The sequence below is a fragment of the Arachis stenosperma genome, chromosome 8, assembly GCF_014773155.1.
Source record: "Arachis stenosperma cultivar V10309 chromosome 8, arast.V10309.gnm1.PFL2, whole genome shotgun sequence".
Classification (NCBI taxonomy): domain Eukaryota; kingdom Viridiplantae; phylum Streptophyta; class Magnoliopsida; order Fabales; family Fabaceae; genus Arachis; species Arachis stenosperma.
The window spans coordinates 11,515,372-11,534,318 of NC_080384.1; the positions used below are offsets into that span (position 1 = coordinate 11,515,372).

At 30.1% G+C, this 18,947-nt stretch overlaps 3 protein-coding genes across 3 annotated transcripts; 2 read left to right on the forward strand and 1 right to left on the reverse strand.

Annotated features, from left to right (window-relative positions):
* LOC130945381 (putative wall-associated receptor kinase-like 16) lies at positions 1 to 2,791 on the forward strand. Its single transcript, XM_057874105.1, has 2 exons — positions 1 to 172; positions 1,527 to 2,791. Exons 1-2 carry the CDS (start codon positions 1 to 3, stop codon positions 2,789 to 2,791), a joined length of 1,437 nt encoding a protein of 478 aa, XP_057730088.1.
* A 3,743-nt stretch (positions 2,792 to 6,534) lies between these two features.
* LOC130945383 (wall-associated receptor kinase 2-like) lies at positions 6,535 to 9,442 on the reverse strand. Its single transcript, XM_057874106.1, has 3 exons — positions 8,542 to 9,442; positions 8,108 to 8,293; positions 6,535 to 7,703 (listed from the first exon to the last, which is right to left on the reverse strand). The coding sequence occupies exons 1-3, from the start codon at positions 9,440 to 9,442 to the stop codon at positions 6,535 to 6,537; spliced, it is 2,256 nt and encodes a 751-aa protein (XP_057730089.1).
* Positions 9,443 to 16,972: 7,530 nt separating this feature from the next.
* On the forward strand, positions 16,973 to 17,929 carry LOC130945384 (uncharacterized). The gene has a single exon (XM_057874107.1). It carries the CDS (start codon positions 16,973 to 16,975, stop codon positions 17,927 to 17,929), a length of 957 nt encoding a protein of 318 aa, XP_057730090.1.
* Positions 17,930 to 18,947: the final 1,018 nt, after the last annotated feature.

Here is an 18,947-nt window from a genome sequence, read left to right on the forward strand (position 1 = left end):
ATGACTGAAGAGAAGAAGAGAGAAAGAGAAGCTAGGGTTCTCCTTCAGGGTCTCCTTCTCTCGAGCATGGTGGAATCGAAGGTGGAAGTGTGGAACCGTGGAAGAGAAGAACAGCAACAGAGGAAGAAAGCTAGGCTCCGGATTGTAATTTCGCGTAAAAGAGAGGAAGAAGGCTAGGGTTGTGTGTGAAGTTGCCCTTTTATACCTAGGTTAAAGGGCAACTTAGTAAAAACACACCATTGAACCCTCATTTTTCGGTTCGGTTCGGTTTTTTCCGAGTCAACCGAAAACCGAACCGAACCGATCGGTTTACTTCAAAAAAAACCAAAAAAAACCGGTTTTTTCGGTTTTCTGATCGGTTGTTGTAAAGTTCGGTTCGGTTCTGTGGTAATTTTCGGTCCGGTTCGGTAATTTTCACCCCTAATTTCAGGTAACCCTTACCTCCTTCATGGTTGTCAAAAAGGTATTATTATTATTCACGAATCTGTACCTTTTAAATTTTGAATTTTTTACTTTATAGGATAAAATATAATTTTTTATTATTGAATGGTTTTTCTCTCATATTTATTCTTAGTTCCACTTATAAAATAAATAGTGGAAAATCACACTTTTTTTTCTTTCAAGTTTCAACACTATTTTTAACGCCCCAAAAAATTTACCTTTGGATGGCAACATCCTACCCCATCTGCAGCAGCCGTCGAACAGACTAAACTCTAAAACCTCAGAGAATCAAAAAAAAATTTTTAATAACTAAAGAAAAATATTAGTTAATATTAATTAATCCAAAGGTTTTTTTATACAATTTTTATTATTATTATTTCTCTGGTTCAAATATAAATACCGTGCGTATGTTGTTTCTTCTCCCTTAAGTGAATAAGTGATGATGATGACAAGTTTTCATATTTTAGATGTTGATGAATGCGGGGGACCCAATGATTGCTTCCATGAAGCAAAATGCCAGAACATAACTGGCGGCTACAATTGTTTGTGTCCGCAGGGATTTGAAGGAGACAGGAGAAACAACGGAGCTCGATGTACTAGGACAAAGATCACTTTGATTTATTCATTATGTTTGGGTAAGTGTACATTTAAACATAATCTTTGTACCCTCAAAACTTTTAATTATTAACTTAACATGAAAACATTTGTTGCTCAATCTTGAATCTTTAGCCAAAAGACATTTTTTATTTTTCTGAAAAATTATTAAACTACTCTTCTATCTTAATCCATAACAACAATAAAAAAGTCTCAAAATCCATAAATTCAATCCAATAAAATACATAAATTCAGTTATAATTTTACTCTATTATTTTATTTTATCTTATAGTTATTTGTTCTCATCTTTTTTTTATTTCTTTTTATTTTTCATAAGTTAATACTCTATATATATTTAGTTTTACTTTTATAATTTACAATTTAATTCAATTCAATCAATTAACAATTTATAAAATTTCTTCATTTTTTTTTCTATTCTTTCACAATTTTATTAAAAATTCCACTCACTTTGCTGGGTTTGCATTGACCAGGCATCACCATAGCCATCTTAGCATTAGTTGTGGCAAGCTTTTATGTGCATTGGACAGTGGACAAAACAAAGGTCATCAAACTTCAAGAACATAATTTTCAACAAAATGTGGGTTCATTGTTGCAAGAACATATAGCCAAACATAGCTGCTCAAGCCAAATAGACAAAGTCTTCACTATTGAGGAACTAAGGAATGCAACCAACAACTTTGATGCAGGCAAAATCCTTGGCCCCCTACATAACTGCTCAAGCCAAATAACCAAAGTCTTCACTCTTGAGGAACTAAGGAAGGCAACCAACAACTTTGATGCAGGCAAAATCCTTGGCCAAGGGAACCAAGGAACAGTTTACAAAGGAGTATTATCAGATGATATAACTGTAGCAATAAAAAAGTCCAACACTAATGACACAAGCCTAATTGAATTAATTAATAAGGACTTCATCAATGAGTTAGTTGTACTCTCACAAATCAACCACAGGCATGTGGTTAAGCTCTTGGGTTGTTGTTTAGAAACAGAAAGTCCCTTGCTTGTTTACGAATTCATTCCCAATGGTACTGTTTATGAGCATCTTCATGGTCATGAACCATTTTTAAGACTTACATGGAAAACAAGATTGAGAATAGCTGCTGAAACTGCTGGGGCTTTAGCTCACTTGCATTTGGATACTTGTATCCCCGTAATCCACAAAGAAGTGAAAACTAGCAATATTCTACTTGATCATGATCTCACTGCAAATGTTTCTGATTTCGGTGCTTCAAGAATTGTTCCTCAAGGTAAAACTGAGGTACTCACTTTGTTGCAAGGAACTTGGGGGTATGTTGACCCAGAATCGTTTCTCACAAAGCAATTTACAGATAAGAGTGATGTCTATGGTTTTGGAGTTGTTCTTGCAGAATTACTTACAGGAAGAGAAGCGTTTTCTTTTGACGTGCCGGATGCTGAAAAGTACCTTGCAATGTTCTTTGTAACTTCAATGGAAGAGAATCGTTTGCTTGATATTGTAGACAAGAGCATAATAAATGAAGCAAAGGTTGAGCATGTGTATGAATTTGCTAAGATTGCAAAACAGTGTTTAAGCTTGAAAGGAGAAGAAAGACCTACAATGAAAGAAGTGGCAATGGAACTTGAGAGGATTAGAGCTGAGGAAAAACATAGATGGTTGTGGGAGAAGGAGAAATTGTCCTCTGAAGAAACTGAAATCCTGGTCAAAGCACCTTTTACTAGCAATAATAATGCTGAAGAATCCTTTATGCTTTTGGACTGAATTTAATATTAATATTAGGCAATAATTCATTTGTTCTGCAATAAAAAAATTCTAATTTTCAGACATATAACGATTTATCTATTTTTTTATTAATTTAAATTTTTGAAAAAAATAATATTTTAATATTATATCAGAGTTTATATAATTAAAAGATTTAGAACTTGATTTTTTTAATCTTAAAAAAAAATTAAGCATAAGACAAATAAAGAATAAAAAAAAATCTATACAAAAAATTTATTGGGATAGGTTATTGGTAGTTAGTTTCTTTCTATATTTAGCATGTGTGTATTATATGTAATAGGCTCATATATAAGCTAAGGTCAGCAAACTGCACTTGTATGGACCAATTTCTGATGTCAGATCAATATAGCTTACATTCCAAGAAACTCAGTGATCTCTCTCTTTTCTTTCCAATAGTTCATACTAATTCAAGAGCTTTGTCACAGTTCAAATGAGGTGGAGAGTACTGGAGACATTAAACTGGTGTGAGCCATTGAATAAGTTGCATAATCAATTATCATTTTATCGTTGATAATGTTGCTTAGCCAAATAACATATTTTCCTTTGTTGCTTCTCCATTAGGTGAGTATCTGGATAGTGTATGTGATATAACTAATTAAAAGTATCAAAATAAATGAATTCAAAACTGAATAATGCAAAACTGAATTCTTTAAACTTCTTTTAAGATAGTGGATAATAAATGAATTAGCTAATTTTATAGGAGTTCATTATAAAAGAAAAATGTGAAAGACAAAGGATGGACTAATTCATAATAATTTAGTAATTTTTAATTATTAGTGTATCACTACACCAAAAACGGCAGATTACGGCGAATTTTTAGCGGTGATTACTGAAAACCGTCGCCAAATGAGATATTGCGACTGTTGATGCGACAAATAAACGGAAGTTTGCCAATTGATTGGCATTTTTTGGCGGTTTTGATGTAATTGCCGCAAAATGAACTATTGTGGTGCTAGATAAGCTATTGACGGCCAAATGAGATATTGCGGCTGTTGATGCGACGAATAAGAGGAAGCTTGCTAATTGATTGGCATTTTTCGGCGATTTTGTTATAACCGCCGCAAAATACGTCTAACTCATTTTTTTTAAATAACCGGGTATGATTTACTTACGTTCTCATTACTTTATTTGAGAAATATTTTTGAATCACTGTTACTTAAATCGTTACATTATTTTTGTATTTGTTTTACGAAAAAAAATTAACCACTTACAAAAATATATTTCGATTAATCATGTAAAAAAATTTACAAATTGAATTTTTTCGTTTACTATAAGATCTTTTAAGTTTACCTTCAAGTGTAACTGTAAAAGAAAAAAAAAGTCAACGTCTGAATTTTAATATTAAAATAAAGTTCAATCGAGCATAAAAATTAAAATACTTAGAGTAGACAAATATGTAATATTGCGACCCAAAACCATTAAATTAAGACAATCAACCTAAGTGTTAAAATAAAAGAGGCAAACAAAGTTCAATCAACCATTAAATTTTTTATTTTAATTAATTTCTAATAAATTAAGTTGAAAAACAGACAAAATAAAATAGGCAAAATAATGAAAAAGTAACAGGAACATAGTTATTAGAATCGAATCAGTAATCGACCCAGTCATATAATTGGATTACCGGTCACTGGTTCAACCGATGAGTCACAGGTTGAATCGATTGATCCGGTCATAATTAAATATGAACTAGTATTTTTACCCGTAATAATATTACGGGAATATAAATTTTTTAAAATTACGGTTCACTTTGTTTTGACAATATAGATTATGCATAACACAAAAGATTTATAAAATCAAACTACTTTTATAAAAAAAAATTGTAAGTTGACAAAAGTCTCTACATAAAAAGACCAAGGTATCTGTAGATTAAAAAATCAAATAATAAGATTTTTAGTTATTATTTTCATATGAAAAATTCTAATTTTTTATTAATAATTAATTTTAACATTCGTTATCTAGAATTTAAAAAAATTTAACGTGCATACTTTTACATTTAATTAAGTGTTAACTATTAAGTCCATTACACAAATAAAAATAATTAATTTTTATACTTGTTATTTAAAAATAATATTTTTTTCTATGTATATAAAAATATATTTAGATATTAGCATAAAAAATTATACTGATAATTATAAAATTAACTCAAAATTAACTTTTTTAAAACAATTAAATCGAAGAAAAAGTTTTAACAATGTCATGTTGCCCCCAAGCCAAATGACTCTTTAATGTATATAGCGCTAATAATTATATATATCATATCAACACATTTGATTGCCACACAATTTTTTGTTATATACTTTATATCTGATCATAGTTATTATAGGTACCTTATATATTACATATATATATAAAGGCATGGATCATATTATAATTTATACATAATTTAATTAAATTTAATTTAAATAAAGATTTATTTTTTTATATCTATTATATATCTCTAATTTTACAACTAAAATATGCTACATGTCACTTTCTCATTGCAATTGGAATCAAATTTTTTTCTCCAAAATTAAAGAATTTTTCCTCCCCCTCACTAATTTTACAACCAAAATGTGACACATGTCACTCTCTCATTATAATTGAAATTAAATCTTTTCTTCCAAAATTAAAGAATTCTTTTCTCCTCCTTACTAATTTTACAACCAAAATGTGTCATATGTCACTCCCTCATTGCAATTGAAATCAAATATTTCCCTTCAAAATTAAAGAGTTCTCCCCTCCTCCCTCTTCCTTTCTCTATTTCTTTCATTCTTTTAACCACTCTATCTATTTTATATATCATTATCAATATCAATGACTAATTACTAATTTGACAATCAAAATGTGCAACCTAACATTCTTTTATTACATTAAAATTAAAATTGAAATTGAAATATACATATATTATGTATCATATATTACTATCTAATTTAATAATCAAATGTGTCACATGACACTCTCTTATTAAAATTGAGAGAAAATATTTTTTTTCAAAATTAATAAACTTCTTTCCTAAATTCTCTCATCTACTTCTCTCCAATTTTCTACTTCTCTCTACTATTTTTACTCTATATATAATTTATATTTTATATAAATAATTTGATAAATCAAAATATGTCATCCGATATTTTTTTACAATTTAAATAATTTTTTTTTCTAAAATTAACAAACTCTCACTCTCACTATCATTATCATTCTTCATCTTTATCTTTCTTTCTCTTTTCTCTCATTCTCTATTGTTGCAAAATCAATTTATATTTTGCAGCGGTTATTCCAACAATTAGCATAAACTGTCGCTAACCGTTTGCCCACGACCTATCTTTCGGCGGTAAATTTAATCGTCGCAAAATGTTTAGTGGCGGTTCAAAACCACCACAATATTACTCCAAAACCGCCACTAACTACCAAAAGTATTGTAGCGAATTAAGAATTAACTAAAATATATTTTTATATATAGTGTTTAACTAATATATATTCTAAAAAATATGCTAAAGGTATCATTAGTAAAGTTATTAAATTTTTTAAAATTTATAATAAATACATTAAAATTAAATTTTATATGTTTTTTTAAATAATAATTTTAAACTGGTAAGACACATATTAATTAAATGTATATTTATATTAGACTTAGAGAATTAAGAAAGATTTGTTAACATAAGTGTATAGCTAACATATGTATAGCACTTCTTTACAAAATAGAATTAGTGGGAGTAGAATGAATTAAATATTGCCTAAAAATGATACTAAATTCGGTCCAAAAGCATAAAGTATTCTTCTTCAAGATTATTGCTAATAGAAGGTGATGTTTTGAGAAGGATTTCAGTTTCTTCAGATGGAAATTCCTCCTTCTCCCGGCACCATATATGTTTTTCCTCAGCTCTAAGCCCCTCAAGTTCCATTGCCACTGCTTTCATTGTAGGCCTTTCTTCTCCTTTCGAGCTTAAACATTGTTTTGCAATCTTGGCAAATTCATATACATGCTCAACCTTTGCTTCATTTATTATGCTCTTGTCTACAATATCAAGCAAACGATTCTCTTCCATTGAAGTTACAAAGAACATTGCAAGGTTTTTCTCAGCATCCGGCATGTCGAAAGAGAGAGCTTTTCTTCCTGTAAATAATTCCGCAAGAACAACTCCGAAACTATAAACATCACTCTTATCCGTTAATTGGCTTGTGAGGAAGGTTTCTGGATCAAGATACCCACATGTTCCTTGCACCAAAGTAGCTAACTCAATTTTATCTTGAGGAACAATCCTTGAAGCTCCGAAATCAGAAACCTTTGCAGTGAGATCATGATCAAGTAGAATATTGCTAGTTTTCACATCTCTATGAATTATGGGGATACAAGTATCCAAATGCAAGTAAGCTAAAGCCCCAGCAGTTTCAGCAGCTATTCTCAATCTTGTTTTCCATGTAAGTCTTAGAAATGTTCCATGACCATGAAGATGCTCAAAAACAGTACCATTGGGAATGAATTCGTAAACAAGCAAGGGAATTTCTGTTTCTAAACAACAACCCAAGAGCTTAACAACATTTCTATGGTTGATTTGTGAGAGTACAACTAATTCATTGATGAAGTCCTTATTAATTTGGCTTGGGCTACTAATTTTGGACTTCTTTATTGCTACGGCTTTATTGTCTGATAATACTCCTTTGTAAACTGTTCCTTGGCCCCCTTGGCCTAGGATTTTGCATGCATCAAAGTTGTTGGTTGCTTTTCTTAGTTCCTCAATAGTGAAGACTTTGGCTATTTGGCTTGAGTTTCTATGTTTGGATATATGTTCTTGCAACAAGAAACCGCCATTTTGTTGAAAATACTGTTCTTTAAGTTTGATGAGCTTTCTTTTGTTCACTTTCCAATGCACATAAAAGCTTGCCACAACTAACGCTAAGATGCCTATGCTGATGCCTGGTCAATGCAAACGCACCAAAATGAGTGCAAGTATCATTGATTTTCGGAAGAATCAGTCACGAAAATCTATATATATATATATATATATATATATATATATGATTACTAATTTGAAGATTGATACGTTATGTGCAGATAACATTTTTGTTTTATGAGGATATGTGTGTGTTTGGGATAAGCTATTATCTTAGACATTGACGATTAATAATAACTAAATAAAGTTAAGATAATGATGATGATTCATCTAATCAATTACCTTTGGACTATATTGAATAATATTTTTTTTTCAAGTCTATTAGTTGATGCTAACTACTATCAAATATTTTTATGTTACTGTCTAGCAACTTAGGAAAAAAAGTTCAAAATATATATATCAAAATGATGTTTAAATGTACACTTACCCAAACATAATGAATAAATCAAAGTGTTGTTTGTCCTATAACTGGACTTGGGACTATTACATCGAGTTCCATTGTTTTTCCCGTCTCCTTCAAATCCTTCCGGACACAAACAGTTGTAGCTGCCAGGTGTGTTCTCGCATTTTGCTTCATGGAAGCAATCATTGGGTCCAGCGCATTCATCAATATCTAAGGAATTGAAAACTTGTCATCATCTTCACTTAGGGGAGAAGAAACAACATGCGGTATATATATTTGAATCAGAAAAATAATAATAATGAAAATGTATATAAAAAAAAAACTAATTTTTAGATTAGTTAATATTAACTAATTTTTTACAGTATAAAATTATTTTTTATAGTATAAAAATATTAAATTAAAAACCTATGAGAAATTAACCATAAAAAATTAGTTTTGGTTAGGGTGAATAATAGTACCTTGTTGACAACCATGAAGGAGATAAGGGTTACCCTGAAAACCAGAGGGGCATTTGCAAACATAACCAGGACGCTTATCAGAATCGTGACACGTGCTGTTCTCTGCCTTACACGCAAAGCTGGAAGGATTCTTCATAGCTTCAATACACGTTTGGTCCCCTATACTCCAATCCAGAACCACCGGAAACTCAGTACTCTCCAGCTTCTTCAGGTGTGTCGTCTGAAATTCATAGCCACCTTCTTCCACCAAGAACGCATAACTGCATGGGTTGAAGTCCCTCACTTGGCTGTTGTTAAAGTCATTGTTCTCAAAATAATAACCGATCAACGTTAATAACCGCCCTTCTGCGGCGCGGGGAATACTAATACGGCAACAACCGCTGCCGGTGCAGGAGCCATTACTCGCATGTTCAAGTTTCTCGCAGTAGGAAAAGCATGTTGCGGGATAACGTCTCGGATCTTCCAGTGTAAACGCCACAACTACTCCAAGTGTGTTACAACCAATTGCGGTGAAGGTGTTTCGGGTCCACGAGATGCTAAAGTTTCCGGAGAAAAGAAACTGATCGGTTTGAATGTTGCTGATTTTGCCCTGGTCGTCGATGCTATAGCAATCGCTAGCTACCGGCGACGAAACGCGGAGATCGGAATCGACGAGGGATATGCTTAGGAGAATTAGGGCGGTGTCGTTTGATAAGGGCAATAAGTATGGGACATTGTTGGTGCAATTTATGAGAAAATTGGTGTCAAGGGAGCAATCCGTTGTGGTGCCAAACGGGAAGGGAATGCTGACGTGGCCGCATTTGGTTAGGCAGTGTTTGGCGGGTTGAGTTGCTGCATCATTAGCATGACCTGCTATAAAGAAAATGAGGAAGAGGAGGTTCTTTGATAAATGCTCAGCCATGGCTTTGTTGAATGTTCAGCATATGCTGCAAAAAAGAAGTATAGGTACTAGTTAGTAGCAATGCTTGCATCAATGCGTCGGTCTGGACATTTCCGTAGTAAAAGTGTATAAAAAAACAAAAATTAACTCATAATACGAAATAATATATTCAATATTTAAAATGATTTAAAATTAATTATTATTATTATGTGTTAAAAAGTCGCTTTTTAATTTTTATATGGAAGTATAGTATGTGTTGGACTTACTTATGGAAAAGGAGGTGCTTTACCTGAGTGTGGTGTCAGGTAAATCATAAATTGGACTGTGTCTTGTATGATGCTACTCGGACGGTTTGTGTTATAGGTGAGAAAACGAACTCTCCGACTTGTGTTTTTCCTGCCACTTGTCGCGCTCAGTTGGCTCCCCTCAATAGTGCCCTACCCAACATTAAATCCCTACACTTACCATCCGTTTTCACTTTATTCTTTTCACCAAACAACAACGATTACCAGTTCGTCTTCTTCCTTTTTTCACCCTCCAAGCTTGCATGGTGATAGCATGCTGAAGATGCCAAAGAAAAAAAAATTTAGAGATGTTGGTCGTTCTGAATTTCATGTTATACATTATCTCAGTCATCCAAAATATGTAAATTTTTTTAAATTTTTTTATATTTCGTAATTATAATTATTATTGTTAGGTGGTTAATTATTATTGTTGTGGTTAGAAATTGAATTTAGAAATTATTATCATTTTTACCAGATGTAGGTTTTTTTTAATTTTTTTAATATTTTATAATTAAAATTATTATTGTTAGGAAGTTTATTATTGTTGTTGTTATTGTTAGGAGCTGAATAGAGATGTGTATTATACTTGTACTCTATCATCTAAAATAATATACTTTTAAAAGTACTTTATCATCTATTTCTCTCACTCTACTAAATAATAACAGAAACCACACTAACAAATTTTTAGATTACATACCATGAAGGAGAAAAATACAAATGCAGAACCAAAGGAAAAAGACGAGACACGAAATCTAAGACTGTTAAACGAATTGCACACTTTTATATTTTCAATAACCCTAAATCGGACCCACTATTTACCATTGGCAGATTCAAATTAATATTAAAAAAAGGAAACTCGGACCCTACGATTTCATTTTCAGCTCGGTCCGGTTTGTATTGTTAAAATTTAAATTACAGCCGTCAACAAGTCGTGCCCTTCAATTTGTTTATTTATTTTTGCTTAACAAAAAATTCGGACGCTTCGAGTTTTTTCACCTAAAAATTGACATAAAATTATCCCACCTTCTCGTTTATCACTCTATTTTCATATCCGGAAAAAACACACTAACAGGTTCCTAACTAAAAAATTGAGCCTTAAAAAAGTTGATATCTCAAATTTGACATATCAAATATAGTGATGATGCTACAAGCCTTTTGTATAATTAACTTTGATTAACTTGTGAGAGGTTTAGAAAAAACTAATGAATTTTGTTAGATAGATAATAATTAACTTTTGTAAATAATTTGAATAATAGGTTTTAGAATTCTAATAAAGTTAAAAAATATTTCACTTTTAAATTATCTCCTAAATCTTAACATTAAGATAATTATTTGTACACCTAGTGAATTAAATATTGAGCCATTGTTAACTATGCATGAGTAAATCGAATCAAAAGAAATAATCATCCAATTAAAAATAATGAACATAATCATTTACATACCTATTAAATTGAACATGCGACATATCTTCTATTGTTCACATTGTCTATCTATACTTTTCGAAAACTAATATATGCATGTTTCACATATTTTTTATATGCACTTTTTTTATTGATATAATATAAAAATGAGTAAACGACAAATAGGTCCCTAACCTTTTTTTTCGCGGACATTTTCGTCACCAAAGATTAGAAAATACATTTATGTCCCTGACCCTTTCAAAACGCGGACAAATTTATCCCTCCGTTGAAGTGACTCTGTTGGACTCAACGGAAAATGCTGACGTGGCTCCCATGGCGCTGACCTGGCCGTTACGGGAGCACACGTGGCTTGTAACTTTTTAAAACAGGATATATTAGTCCTCTCACACCAAAACGTGTAGTTTTTCAAAACAGGACATATTAGTCCTCCCACCCCCAAAACGACGTCGTTTTATCCAAATTCCTAATCTTTCACATTTATGAGCCCTACGCTTTCCTCAGCCACCTCCAACGTAACCCCAACCACCTCCTGCCTCCTGACTCCCTCTTCCACCATCACCTAAGCTACCCCTCCTCTCCTTGCTCCATCCCCCTCCCCCTCCACTTCCTCGCTTACCCTAACACACTCTACTCCCCTCCCTCTCCACTCCCTCGCTTACCCCAAAGATGAAGAGAACGGTGGTGTAGAATCTCTGCTATAGGGGTTTAGGGTTTTAATGGCATAAAAATGATTACTTGATTGCACTGCTACTGTGTATCTCTAATTACTGTTCAATTCTGATGCCAGTGATTGAAGAATCTCACATTTCTCTATTCCTTCTTTGCCGCCAATGGCTCTCTCTGCAGATCACCCATTCAAACCTGTTTTCGCCACTGCTTACTCCCATTGTGAAGCGGTAAAACCCTCTCTTTTTCTCTTTTTCGCTTTATTTTTATTCAAAGCTGAGTTCTTTATTTATTTAGTTATTTTCCTTCTCTGTGGCAGTGGAAGAAGAAGTGTTCGAAGCTTCAAGAATCACAAAACGCTCTTCGCCAAGCTGTGAAGCTTCTACAAATCAAAATCAATGAAGTTCAGGCTCAAAATGTGAAGCTCAACCAAGATTATTTATTTATTTATTTTCAATTTTTTATTTTTGTGCCTTTTTCTTGGGATGTGAGTAGTGAATCTGAATAAGAATTTTATGCATATGTAGTGAAATTTCTGCGAGTGGATTCACTGAACAGATTGGATTAAGTTGTAATTAGTGAACATTGCAATGTTGTATTTTCTGCAAAATGTGAAGAAGAACGGGTGCGAGCCAAACCAGACGCTGAGGAGAAGCTTAAAGAATGTAATGTTAGAGTATCTTTAGAGAATGAAGTATGTAGCTTGAGGTCTGAAATTGATGCGATTCGGCAGAAATCTGGTGGTGATACTAAGAATGAAAAAGAAAGCATAGAGGATTTTCAAGCTTGTATAGCTGATAAGGAAAAGGAAATAAGTAGGTTGAAGGAGCTCCTGGAGGCAGAAAAGAAAAAGGCAGATAAGGAGAAGAAAAACTCGGAGAAGGAGAGAAAGAAAACAGCTGAAGTTTTGAAGGCAGTAGAAGCGGAGAAGAGCAAAACTGCAAAAAAAAAAGAGATGCAAATTGCCAAAGTTGAAGCAGAGAAGGTTGAGGATTATAGGACTCGGCTTGTTCGATTGGAGAAAGAAGCTAATGAGGCAAAAACAAAGCTGGCTCATAAATGTGAAAGATTGAAAATTTGGATAAAATGACGTCGTTTTGGGGTGAGAGGACTAATATGTCCTGTTTTAAAAAGTTACACGTTTTGGTGTGAGAGAACTAATATGTTATCTTTTAAAAAGTTACATGCCATGTATGCTCTCGTAACGGTCAGATCAGCGCTACGGGAGCCACATCAGTGTTTTCCGTTGAGTCCAACGGAGTCACTTCAACGGAGGGGTAAATTTGTTCGCGTTTTGGGAGGGTCAGGGACATGAATGTATTTTTCAATTCTTAGGGACGAAAATGTCCGCGAAAAAGAAGGCCAGGGACCTATTTATCCTTTACTCTATAAAAAATTTTATTAAAAATACATAAATTTATTAATATAGCACTACAAGTTTTGTAAATAACACAAAAAATTTATTACATAATTAAAAATTATTTTTATGATTGTTATTTTGGATTCTAATTGTACATCAAAATTTTTATTACTCGATAGTTTTGTATGCACAATTCAAATTATTTTTATTTTTATTGTTTTAGATTCTGAGAGAGAGAGAGAGAAATGATAATAATAATAATAATAATAATGATAATGAAATAACGACAAAAAAAATCAAACGAAAAAAAGACGACCACGACCATGTAAAAAAAAAAAAAAAAAAAAAAGCGTATATACGATAAGCATAATTTGATTGAATTTGGCCTAAAAATCAATTGGCTGCCTAACCTTTTTGATAAATAAATATATATAAAAGTTGTTATGTAACATTATTTTGTGTTTTATATACAGATGATGTGGGCTAACTTTCTACATCATTATTAACCTTCCATTTCCAATGTATAGGAGAGGGTTGGTTATGCATAACGTAGCCTCAAAGTCACTATATAATATCCTTTCCAATATCTTCTATTCTTCTAGGCAGTTGTTCTAACTACCATAATATATTTAGAAGAAAGATGGTTGTTACAATTGAAACAATAATTAGTACTTATTCATTATTACAATTAAATTAAAATTAATACCACTGAAATAATTATTTTAATTTATAAACAATAACAGGACATATAAAATACAATTTAAAATTCAAAAAAGGTTACATTCAGTAGCATTATGTTACATATTATTACATAATACAACTTAAAATTCAAAAAATAGTCAAGAAGAATAATGGTTGTATATCTTAAAATTACGACACAACAAAACTCTACAGAAACATAAAAGAACTTCTCACAGGTTGTAAAAAAAAAAATATCTTGCAATTTGCGAGAAATTCTAAGTACATATTCTCATACTTCACCAACAGAGCACATTTTGTAGTATTACACCAAAATTAAAACTACATCAAATCTTTTTAACCAAAATTAAGTGCTTTATTTTTAAAATAAGGTTACAATTATTCAACCAAAAAAAGTTCAGCACGTAAGAATGTCTCATTGCTGTATGTCCATGGATATGGTGTGTGTAGCGGCTAGTTTGATTTGATGCAAGCCACGAGCCCACGATTAAGTACATGAACAAAAGATGACATCAACGGTGATGATCAAATTAAGGTTAAAATTCAAATATAGTTATTTTTATGTGAAGTTAATAGTTGAAATTTATTAAATAATTTAATTAATTTAACTAAATTGTCACGGTTTTCACCTCAGATTAAAACTGTTATTTTAATTTCTCGGAGTCTTCGCAGGTGCCTAACGTTAATAACGACGAGATAATGAGACAATTTCGTCTTAGGCTCGCTAGCTGTATGTGTCCTTAACTGCTTTTGTGACAATTTTGTATTTTGTCATCATAAAATCATATATTGAATTGTCGTCGATTATAATTAGGTGAGTCCATTGATAATTCTATTTCCTTTCATGCGTTAATCTTTGCATACTTTTTGTCATTCTAGATCCTTACAAGAAAAAAGATTTCTGGCTCCTAGGATTTCTCTTTAATTTTATAAAATTTTATAGAGTTTACTGATCACAAAAAAATTAAAGCAAATTGCGAGATTTTTTTTAAATACTTTTCTTCATTATAATAATAATTGATTAATATTTTTTGTTAATATTTTATTTTAAATACTTTTCTTCATTATAATAATAAATCAAACTTTTAACAATTGCTTATTATCTACTATCTTTTTGAGTGATTAATTGATTATTAGTAAAAAAAATATTTTTAAAAAAATTACTAATAATTTGTATTAGAGAAATACTGGTTGATCAATATATATTATTTTATATTCATCTTATATTTGAGTTAATATTAACCAACTCTTTATATTTTTAATAATTTCTTAGTTAAACAGTAAAATTATCTAAAAAAACAGTATTCAAAGATAAAAAGGATTCAAAGACTAAAAGAATTTTTTATTTTTAGCCAATATTTTTAATTATTAATCTAATTTTTTAGTCTAATATTTTAATAATATATTTTTAATTTACATTTTAAATATTATTAGCAAAAATAATAATTTCTTTTAAAGATTAAGTTAGCAAATCATTATATTATTTTACAATGGATTATATTATGATACCAAACATGTTATCGTGGTGGATTCTGCTGATAGTTTGCATACTTTTTTTTTAAATTATTTTTTAAAAAAATATTATGCAATCAATCTAACACAAATTAACATTTAATGATTATTTGTATTGAAATTTATTAATAATTCTAATATTTTATTTTATATTTTTTTAGTAATTATTATATATTATGGTTCTTCTTTATATTTTAGTGAGTCAATTATTAATAATCAATATTTCTAATTTTATAACAGATTATATTCTAACACCAAGTATGTTGACGTAGTACATACATTTTGGCCGGTGGCAGTTTGGATACCTCTTTAGTCTCAACTATTTTTTAAGAAAGTATATGTTATGTAATCAATCATACATAAGTTAACATTAAATGATTAATTATCTTGAGATTTGTTAATAATTTTAATACTTCATTTCATATCTTTTTAATAATTATTATAATTCTTTTCTTATATTTTTATGAATTAATAATTCTATTATTTTATTTTATATTCTTTTAATAATTATCACAATTATTTCTTATATTTCTAAGACTGATATATATAATATTTTATGTTATTATTTATGAGCGTAAGTGTTAGAGTCAAGTATGCTGTGTGGTGCATTGTAGTGTCAATTTATATATTGATACTATTTTTAAAAAATTATATATTAAATAATTAAATTTATTTAAATTTAATAATTAATTAAGGTGAAATTTATCAATAATTATAATATTATATATATATCTTTTAAATAATATTTAATTTTTTATATAACATTTTGAATATAGTATATTTGTTTTATTTTTGTCTATTAAACTTATCTAAATAGTTAAAAAATTATTTGTTAATATTTTTTAACAATATATTATTATTTTTACTACTACTCAAATTAATGTTTTAATTTTATTATTATTATTATTGTTGTTGTTGTTGTTGTTGTTGTTGTTGTTGTTGTTGTTAATTTGATAATATTTAGTAAATACATATAAATTTTACTTTAAAATATTTTAGTTTATTTTTTTATAGACATTAAGTTATTTGTTTTCTTATTAAATATAAGTACTTTGTGAATTTCTTTATTTTATAGATTAGTTGATATTATTAGTATAAAATAGATATATTTTTTTCTGTACATCATACGGATATATCGACTAATAAGGTTATTAAAAGAAATTAACAAATTAATAACAAATAATTATCTAGTTCTAGTCTTAAAAAAAATATTAATAGTAAAATGTGTTTTTTTTTAAATTAAAAATAAAAAGATTCGAACCCACAATCTAGATGAGTGTAGAAAGATTATGCTATTTTAATTATCAATTCATTAAGGTAGGATGTGTTTTTTGACCTAGACTTTTTAGTGTATATTCATTCACAATTAAATCCCTTAATATGGTATAATAATTAATCTGGACTACTACGTACGTATTAATACATCTGTAAATTACTTTACTCAACCATGATTAGCGTTCCCAAAATTAAAAGACATTGATTCGTCCATTATTAAACATAGTCACCTTCCTCTCTCCTCTGTCACACCTATAACCTTGTACTTCCGAGGTTTCATTTCCAAAGTCCTAATCCTTGGAGAAGAAATTAAAACACCAACAATATAATAATAATGAACACAGAACAAGAACAACAAAAGATGGAAGTTGTTGGGTTCTTTGGTGTTTACCAAGAATCCTTCAAGATCGTCCAATCCCACACAAAGATCTTCACTCAAATCACCTTTATTCTCATTCTCCCTCTCCTCTCATTCATCTTCTTCATTTTCAAACAACAATCTAGTCTCCTCTTCAACGAAATTCTACATGACTCGCATGAATTAACCAATATCAACAACCATGACACACCACAATACCAGCACCTCATTCGAAAAATCTCTTCTAAATGGGACACTTTCTTGTTCTTCAACTTCATCTCCTTCACTCTCATCCTCATCTTCTCCATCCTCTCCACCACTGCGGTGGTTTACACCGTCGCCACTTCCATCTACACCGCCGGAAAAGAAACTATGATAAGTTTCACTGAGGTCATCACAGGCATTGTCCCAAAGACATGGAAGAGGCTTATGGTAACTTTTCTATGCGCCATCTTAGATTTTCTAACGTACAACTTTTTGGCAATGTTAGTTACTTGGGAACTTGCAAAACCGGTTCGAAATTACTTCGGTGTTGCGGGTTCCATTATTATGGTGCTCTTATATCTATCTGGGTTCGTGTATCTGATCATGGTGTGGAAGATTGCCAGTGTTGTTACCTTGTTGGATGGAAAAGCGTGTGGATTTGAAGCAATGAAGAAAAGCAAGGAACTAGTGAAGGGTAATATGGGATTTTCCATATCCATTTTTCTTAGCGTAAACGTTCCCTTCTTTGTGATACTTTTTTTGTTTTTGGAGAAAGCAGCGTTTGGGATTTTGTGTTTGCTGGTGTCATGTCATGTGGTGTTTGAGGTTGTACTTCTAACACTGCTCTGTTTAGTTTGCAATAAGTCTTGTGAGAATTATGTTGAAACGGTTGTTATATTGGATCAAATTGACGAACATGTTCATAATAATGTTATGATTCCATTTTGATAGATCTATATATGTTCTATATACTTATAATTACTGCTCACTTAATCAAATTCATCTTTTCATAGAAATAAGAAAAATAGAACAACAACATAAAACTAATTAATATAATCAAATTTAAAAATCGATAATACTAGAAAGACAATAAAAAATCAATCCAAACCACTTTTATTCTTTTAGATTGACGCATTTAAACTTTTAAATTTTATTCTTTTTTTTTAATTTAATAACTTTTAATAACTCAATTCAAATATTTCAAATTCTAACTAAAATATATTAATTTCTAATCCAATAACATATTAAAAAACAAATAATTAATATTTGACCCAAAATTATTATTTCAATAATCCAAAAATTAATTTTTTTTATTTTTAATTAAAAATTGTATATTTTTAAAATAAACGAACTGACTTGTTTAATCTCCTAAAATTATATACTACTAGATCTTTTTGGAATATTGGGTTTTGCCTTCCTGCTAAAATTTTTTATGACCCACTACGGTTTAGATTGGAAAAACCAAATAACTAAATCCCTACCACGTACTATTAAGCAAATATTATTCTGATTTACTTTAATTAAATCATTATTATTTTTGTAATTATATTTATAATATTATAGAATTATTTATTTATTAAAAATTTAAGGTATATAATTTAAGGATAGGCTTAAAATTTTAGAGTGTAAGATATATATTTAGTTACTAAATTTTATATTTAAAAGCTGTATAGACCTTAGGAATTTACTAAATTACTTAACCTTTTAAGTATAGTAGATAAGTAAATAAATAACATAATTAAAAAGATCGAATCAATAGAACCATGTAGACTTTATTATATATTTTATATACATTGCAAAATAACTTAATCATACATACAAACAAAGTCTACAGGGGAAAGCAATATACATTTCGATCGATCAACTTTCATTGGATAAATATGAATGATTAAAAGACACCTTTAAATTGATAGAATATTGGATATGGTTTGCTATATTCTTGGCATCATAAGAAATTCCTTCTAAT

Bases quoted from the DNA above. Each gene is read 5' to 3' on its own strand.
- LOC130945383 (XM_057874106.1), bottom strand. From the start codon at position 9,442: ATGGCTGAGCATTTATCAAAGAACCTCCTCTTCCTCATTTTCTTTATA. The intron at 8,294-8,541 runs GTACTATTATTC...TCAATTCCTTAG, and splicing joins CCTTCATGGTTGTCAACAAG to ATATTGATGAATGCGCTGGA. The intron at 7,704-8,107 runs GTAAGTGTACAT...TGCATTGACCAG, and splicing joins GATTTATTCATTATGTTTGG to GCATCAGCATAGGCATCTTA.
- LOC130945381 (XM_057874105.1), top strand. From the start codon at position 1: ATGACTGAAGAGAAGAAGAGAGAAAGAGAAGCTAGGGTTCTCCTTCAG. The intron at 173-1,526 runs GCTAGGGTTGTG...TGCATTGACCAG, and splicing joins GCGTAAAAGAGAGGAAGAAG to GCATCACCATAGCCATCTTA.
- LOC130945384 (XM_057874107.1), top strand. From the start codon at position 16,973: ATGAACACAGAACAAGAACAACAAAAGATGGAAGTTGTTGGGTTCTTT.